Source organism: Salmo salar, chromosome 05, assembly GCF_965601325.2.
Source record: "Salmo salar chromosome 05, fSalSal1, whole genome shotgun sequence".
In the NCBI taxonomy this organism is placed as follows: Eukaryota; Metazoa; Chordata; class Actinopteri; order Salmoniformes; family Salmonidae; genus Salmo; species Salmo salar.
Genome location: NC_138295.1, coordinates 63,752,761 through 63,760,696, shown reverse-complemented (window position 1 = coordinate 63,760,696; position 7,936 = coordinate 63,752,761). Strand labels below are relative to the sequence as shown.

The 7,936-nt window shown below is 43.6% G+C and overlaps 1 protein-coding gene across 1 annotated transcript; it reads left to right on the top strand.

The window, feature by feature from the left end:
- Positions 1–285: 285 nt before the first annotated feature.
- LOC106605425 (metalloreductase STEAP4) lies at positions 286–7,730 on the top strand. Its single transcript, XM_014201067.3, has 9 exons — positions 286–504; positions 677–784; positions 2,256–2,326; positions 2,432–2,519; positions 4,882–5,160; positions 5,251–5,345; positions 5,450–5,560; positions 5,663–5,705; positions 6,676–7,730. Exons 1-9 carry the CDS (start codon positions 286–288, stop codon positions 6,874–6,876), a joined length of 1,215 nt encoding a protein of 404 aa, XP_014056542.1. The 3' UTR covers positions 6,877–7,730.
- Positions 7,731–7,936: the final 206 nt, after the last annotated feature.

Genomic DNA, 7,936 nt, shown 5'->3' with positions numbered 1-7,936 from the left:
TGGTCAAATAATAATAATCATAGTAGTTGTCGAGGGTGCAACAGGTCAGAACCTCAGGAGTAAATGTCAGTTGGCTTTTCATAGCGATCATTGAGAGTATCTCTACCGCTCCTGCTGTCTCTGGAGAGTTGAAAACAGCAGGTCTGGGACAGGTAGCATGTCCGGTGAACAGGTTTTTCTGTGATTGCAACTTCAGGAAGGTATTTTAAACTCTTTGGACTCTTTGACATTTTCTGTTTATTCTATCTACGACTCGAGGTGATCTTTGCCTGTCTCTGTTCAGGCATGACGGGTCAGGAGAGGAGTGAGGAGAAAAGTGAGTGTGTGTCACTGTCTCCGATGATGGAGGCTGTCCCTGCCCTACCTGAGAGTGAGAGGGTATGTGTGATTGGGACGGGGGATCTGGGGCGCTCTCTGTGCCTGCGTCTGCTGCATCCGGGGTACGGTGTGGTGTTCGGCAGCCGACGGCCCCACAGCAGCAGCCGCCTACCCCACGGAGAACAGGTACAAAATAAAGTAGATCTGGTTTTATGTGGTGATATGTTAAATGTGAATATGTGTTTTTACTGTGTTGTAAATGTATTTCAATATATTTTTTTTATGTTTGAATGACTATATGTTAATATACTGTATTTGTGTTTAAGTGTGTATCAATATGTTGATGATGTATATGCAGGTCCTGGGTCATGCTGCAGCTGCCCAGTCAGCCCATCTAATCTTCATCGCTGTCCAGAGAGAACACTACGACTTCCTGGTACCACTGGCCAATCAGTTTAAGGGGAAGGTAGCATATATGTATTATTACTTCTGCTATATGTATGAATATCTGTTTTGTCAGCATGTAACTGTATATTTTACATTTACATTTACATTTAAGTCATTTAGCAGACGCTCTTATCCAGAGCGACTTACAAATTGGTGCATTCACCTTATGATATCCAGTGGAACAACCACTTTACAATAGTGCATCTAAATCTTTTAAGGGGGGGGGGGGGGGGGGTTAGAAGGATTACTTTATCCTATCCTAGGTATTCCTTAAAGAGGTGGGGTTTCAGGTGTCTCCGGAAGGTGGTGATGGACTCCGCTGTCCTGGCGTCGTGAGGGAGCTTGTTCCACCATTGGGGTGCCAGAGCAGCAAACAGTTTTGACTGGGCTGAGTGGGAACTGTGCTTCCTCAGAGGTAGGGGGGCCAGCAGGCCAGAGGTGGATGAACGCAGTGCCCTTGTTTGGGTGTAGGGCCTGATCAGAGCCTGAAGGTATGGAGGTGCCGTTCCCTTCACAGCTCCGTAGGCAATCACCATGGTCTTGTAGCGGATGCGAGCTTCAACTGGAAGCCAGTGGAGAGAGCGGAGGAGCGGGGTGACGTGAGAGAACTTGGGAAGGATGAACACCAGACGGGCTGCGGCGTTCTGGATGAGTTGTAGGGGTTTAATGGCACAGGCAGGGAGCCCAGCCAACAGCGAGTTGCAGTAATCCAGACGGGAGATGACAAGTGCCTGGATTAGGACCTGCGCCGCTTCCTGTGTGAGGCAGGGTCGTACTCTGCGAATGTTGTAGAGCATGAACCTACAGGATCGGGTCACCGCCTTGATGTTAGTGGAGAACGACAGGGTGTTGTCCAGGATCACGCCAAGGTTCTTAGCACTCTGGGAGGAGGACACAAGGGAGTTGTCAACCGTGATGGCGAGATCATGGAACGGGCAGTCCTTCCCCGGGAGGAAGAGCAGCTCCGTCTTGCCGAGGTTCAGCTTGAGGTGGTGATCCGTCATCCACACTGATATGTCTGACAGACATGCAGAGATGCGATTCGCCGCCTGGTTATCAGAAGGGGGAAAGGAGAAGATTAATTGTGTGTCGTCTGCATAGCAATGATAGGAGAGACCATGTGAGGATATGACAGAGCCAAGTGACTTGGTGTATAGCGAGAATAGGAGAGGGCCTAGAACAGAGCCCTGGGGGACACCAGTGGTGAGAGCGCATGGTGCGGAGACAGATTCTCGCCACGCCACCTGGTAGGAGCGACCTGTCAGGTAGGACGCAATCCAAGCGTGGGCCGCGCCGGAGATGCCCAACTCAAAAATATTTGGCTAACATAATGTATGTCCCAGCGTATTTAGCCAATATATTCTGTGTCCCAGTGTATTTAGCAAATATATTCTATGTTCCAGTGTATTTAGCCAATAGAATGTATATTCCAGTGTATTTGGCCAATATATTGTATGAATCAGTGTATTTGATGCCATGTCGAATTGCAGGTGTTGGTGGACCTCAGTAAAAACCTGAGAAAGAATCAGTACCCAGAGGCCAATGCAGAGTACCTGCAAAGGTGAGAGCTATATAGTATCTGTTGATATTATGTATGTTTTTTTGTTAATTAGGGACGTTTTTATATGTTGATATTATGTAAATGTGGTTATATGTACCTGAACAGTCTGGTTCCTGGAGCTGAGGTGGTTAAAGGCTTCAACACCCTGTCTGCCTGGAGTCTGCAGAATGGACCTTCAGATGCCAACAGACAGGTACACACCGAGGTTCAAGCCATGCCCATGAAACCAATTGGCTACTAGTTTCAAGTCTATATGCTGTACACTACATGACCAAAAGTATGTGGACACCTGCTCATTGAACATCTCATTCCAAAATTATGGGGATTAATATGGAGTTGGTCTACCCTTTGCTGCTATAACAGCCTCCACTCTTCTGGGAAGGCTTTCCACCAGATGTTGAAACATTGCTGCAGGGACCTACTTTCATTCAGCCACAATAGCATTAGTGAGGTTGAGCACTGATGTTGGACATTTAGGCTTGGCTTGCAGTCAGCGTTCCAAATTATCCCAAAGGTGTTCCATGGGGTTGAGGTCAGGGCTCTGTGCAGGCCAGTTCTTCCACACCGATCTCGACAAACCATTTCTGTATGGACCTCACTTTGTGCACTGGGGCATTGTCATGCTGAAACAGCAAAGGGCCTTCCCCAAACGGTTGTCATAATGTTGGAAGCACAGAATCATCTAGAATGTCATTGTATGCTGTAGCCTTAGCCCGAACCATGAAAACATCCCCAGACCATTATTCCTCCTCTACTGAACTTGACTGAGGGACCTTACAGATAATAAGTGTGTGGTACAGAGATGAGGTACTCATTCAAAAATCATGTTAAACATTATTAATGCACAGAGAGTGAGTTCATGCAATTTATTATGTGAATTGTTTAGCTCATTTTTACTCCTAAACTTGTTAAGGCTTGCCATAATTTATTGACTCAACACATTTTAGCTTTTCATTTTGTATACATTTTTTACAATTTCTAAAAACATAATTCCAGTTTGACATTATTATGCGGTATTGTGTGTAGGCCAGTGACACATAATCTCAATTTAATCCATGACAAATGCAGGTTGTAACATAACAAAATGGGGAGAAAGTCAAGGGGTGGAATACTTTTTGAAGGCACTATACATTTTTACTGTCAGCATGTTGATTTTACTTTCTCCCCTCTGTGCTAAATAAGAACATCTTCATTCTGGAACTAGAAACCGGTATTGTGCATCCTCTGTAGAGAGAAGCATGCACACACACACAAGGTGACACACACAAACCAGACCTGGGAAATTTTATTTTATTTTGTATTTTATTTGAATATACCAACTTTTCAAATACTTTGGGTAGTTGAATATAGAGTTTTCAAAGGCAATACTTTTCTTTGATATTCAAATTCAGCTCTCAGAAAACCAAATAATATTTGAGTTATTTGACAAGAAACAAAACATTTTTTATTTGTTTTGCCGCCAAATATAAACCACAACAGTTAGTTAAATTAGTACAAATACCAACCGATCAATATTTATTGGGACCTTTGAGCAAAAAAAATTGCAACAACGACTGTTGAAAATAAATAATTCAATGACTGAGCTATATTCAATGCAAATTCACCCCTGTTTTCAATACTCTAGCACCTTCCCCTTGTGAGGATAAAGACACTGAGCCTTTTTCTAACGTGTTTTATGAGTTGGAGAAAACATTCAGAGCAATTCTTTTGGGCCAATTAACCATTTCTTTGTGGATTTTTATTAGTGTTTGGGGGTCATTGTCTCGCTGGAAGATCCACTTGATGACAAGTTCCAACATCCTGGCAGAGGCAACCAGGTTTTTTGCTAAAATGTCAAGGTACTGGGTTAAGTTAATTATGCCGTTGACCTTAACAAGGGCTCGAGGATGAAATAGCCCCATAACATCAAAGATCCACAATATTTAAAATTAGGGTATGGGGTGGCAGGTAGCCTAGTGGTTAAGAGCATTAGGCCAGTAACAGAGAGGTTGCTGGTTTGAATCCCCAAGCTGACTAGGTGAAAAATCTGTTGATGTGCCCTTGAGCGAGGCGCTTAACCCCAATTGCTCTGGATAAGAGTGTCTGCTAAATGCCTAAAATGTAAATGTAAGTACTTTCTGTATATGCTTCTGTTTTTCAACGCCAAATCCACAACTGGCATGCTCAGTCAAGGAGGTCTATTGTCATGTCATCTGACAAAAGCGCCTGTCCCAATCCAAGTACCAATGCCGTTTAGCAAACTCCAGTCATTTGCATTTTTCTATCATTTTCGAAAAAGGCTCAGTGTTGTTATCCTCGCAAAGTGAGCTATTGAAAAGTATTGATAACAGGGGTGTCAATAATTTTGACCCATAACTTTTTGATTTTTTTTTTATTACTTGTTAAACAAAATATCTTTCTCTCAGGAATTGTATTAGTACAAAATATTATAATTTCCCATTTTTTTGGAGAATACAATATAGCTCAGTGTTTGAATGATTTATTTTATACAGGCATTTTTGCTCATCTTTATCACTGATTTCGGACCCCACTGTATGTGCATAAATATATGTTAGGTGTATATCTGCGGGGAAAGTGTGGAGGCCAAGCAGGCGGTGATAGCGGTAGCCACCAAGCTGGGTTTCAGTGCCCTGGACCGGGGCTCTATCTCAGTGGCCCGGGAGCTGGAGGACTTCCCCCTACAGCTGTTCCCCCAGTGGAGGCACCCCCTGCGCATCGCCATTGGCCTCAGTGCTGCCTTCTTCTTCTACCTGCTGATCAGATACGTCATCTATGCATACGTCACCCAGGGCAAAGACATCTCCTTCAGAATCATGGTCTCACTGGCCAACCAGGTACTGGCCCACAGGCCCTCTGAGTGTTTGTGTTCTGTTTGTTTCTGTGTGTGTTACCAGCTGTTTATGATGTGTGTGTGTTCTCTCCAGGTGTGTCCCATCGTGTCTCTGATCATGCTGTCTCTCTGTTACCTGCCTGGTGTCCTTGCTTCCTTCCTGCAGCTCTACAGAGGCACCAAGTACAGGTCAGACCTCTGTGTGTGTGTGTGTGTTTGCATGCATGTATGTTCACACGAGGTTGCATATGTATTTATGTTGATTATAAGTGTTTATGTATGTTTAACATCAGGCGCTTCCCTAATTGGCTGGATCGCTGGATGCTGTGCAGGAAACAGCTGGGTCTACTGTCGCTGGGATTCGCCTTTCTGCACGTGCTCTATACACTGATCATACCCATACGGTCAGTGGAGCACACACTCAAATGCACACGCATGCACACACACACACAGTGCATGTATCTTCCTTTAGTTTTTAGTAAAGCAAGTATTGATTTTGTTCTCAGGTACTCTGTGATGTTCTGGGTCACTGAACACACTGTCTCTCTGGTAAGAACAGCTACCTAGCTGTAACGCCAAATGAAACACTTTCAAAACAGTGAACAGTGAGTAGACAAAATTGTGTACAGATGTAGGATCTTAATTTGACCACTTTGTTGTCGCTGAGAATTTTCCTGCGCCGCAAGATTTACATAAATTCACACTAATACATGGTTACATTAAAGAGATTCTCCTGAACTTTTGTATACGTTTTAGCTAGTAGTTCTGAACGTAGCACTCATGAGCCAAAAGTGGTCCCCAAAAACGTGTACTATGTTACATTTGTGCAGATATGTGCACCACGTCATTGGTTTCTCTCTCTCTCCTCTGTGGGCACTGAGCCGTTGGGCCCACCACGCAACCTCATTGGATGATGCTGGGCAGGCCTCTTGCTAGCTGTCACTCAAATGTGAGGGGCTGAAGCTCTTTGGCTAAAACTCGAATTGCTAAGGGGCTGGCCCATATGGGGGAAATGTAGGGAAAATGGCGTTGTACAGCTTCAAGAAAACAGTCGCTTTCAAACTAAGTATTTCGTGGCTAATTGTGGTAAGAAAGTAATTTTGCTCATTGATTATGAATGTATGAACTACACATTGAGACATCCAGCCCAATGCAGGAGGTTTCAAAAACACCAAAGTTCCGGAGCATGTCTTAACAGTGTTGCACTTTTCATGTAGCCTAATTTTGGCCAGCTAATAGCCTAGCCACCAATCAAGTAACATTACATTGGCGGAAAAGTGTAAATGGACAAAACGTTAAAATCCTGTTGCTGCAGGATTATTTTGCTGTGACACAATACTGGTCATATTAAACTCATACAGTACATCTGTACATTGGACACACACCTACAGTATATAGCAGGATTCAGGCACTGGTTTTGATTATACTGGATTACGCCTCTCCCTTGCTCTCACGCTTCCTCTTTCTCACATTCTTTCTCTTCTCTCTCTTGCTCTCTCTCTCTGTCTCTCTCCCCCAGATCAGAGAGAACAGGACCACAATGTTTGATACCACAACGGCCTGGCATGACGATTCCTACTTGTCCCTGGGAATTCTGGGATTTGGCCTGTACGTCCTATTGGGAATCACATCTCTTCCCTCCGTCATTAACTCTCTCAGCTGGAGGGAGTTCAGCTTCGTACAGGTGGGATCACCAGGACCGGTCACACTGAATGCTTAGGCCAGACACACTTGCGAGGCACTCATTTTCTGGCCATTTTTACTAGCGGTGGGGTTATCGATACAGTTAAATATCGCAATATTATTTTGGACTATATTATATTGATACTTTGACTCCAAGTATTGATTTGTAACTGCCCCCCCTTTTCTTGTTGCTCGGTAGCGTTAGCTAGCGCTAGTCGGCTGTACCGCTGGTATTTTTCATCCTATAGATTGTTCTCATCTTCTTTTGAAATAGTGAGACAATGTTTTCAGCCCTTTTATTTCCATGACTGATAAAACGTTTTCTCATGCTCTCTCTTGTCTCTCTGCAGCAGACATATAGTGAATAATATGTTTGGAACGTCAAATCACAATCAAATCAAAGTATCGAATCATAATGCATATAGAATCGTGAGAATTACAATACGTATCGCATCGCACCTAAGTATCGCGATAATATCGTATCGTGAGGTCCCTGGCAATTACCTGCCCTAATTTGTACACTTATCTCCTTCAGTGTTTCCCCTATTGACGTATTCATGTGGGGTGCAGAGCCAACATCCAGGCCAGAATGCAATAGTACTCCAGGAAAGTAATCTGATTTTCAGCAGACAAGCCAGAGGTTATGTGCTGGGGATAATAAGGAGAAACTCTGGCTCATTCTCTAATTCATTAATTCCCCTCAAATTGGTGCAGTGATTTAAATGTTAAGTTATTCATCAGATATAATTTAGGAGGATTATATTAGAACAGGCCAGGAAAATTCACCTAGAGATGTATGTGCAGGGGCATCATCCGCGCCCAGAAATTGAGGGGACACAAATTACAGTGTCTGAGGATGGCTTGGTAATGGTCCGGGCTGGGGGTCTGAAGTTGGAGAATTTGGTATTTATCAAACATCTGAAACAGATGTTTCCTGTAATCTGGAACCATAATCATTATACTTAATTATATGTAAAAAAAATATCTAAGCATACCTCTTGAGCTGTCTGACTGGTTAGTCTTTTTTTAAGAAACTAAATATTTCTCTGCATCTCTGCTCAAATCCGGGTGAAACCTTGCCAGCAGGTGTGCCAGCT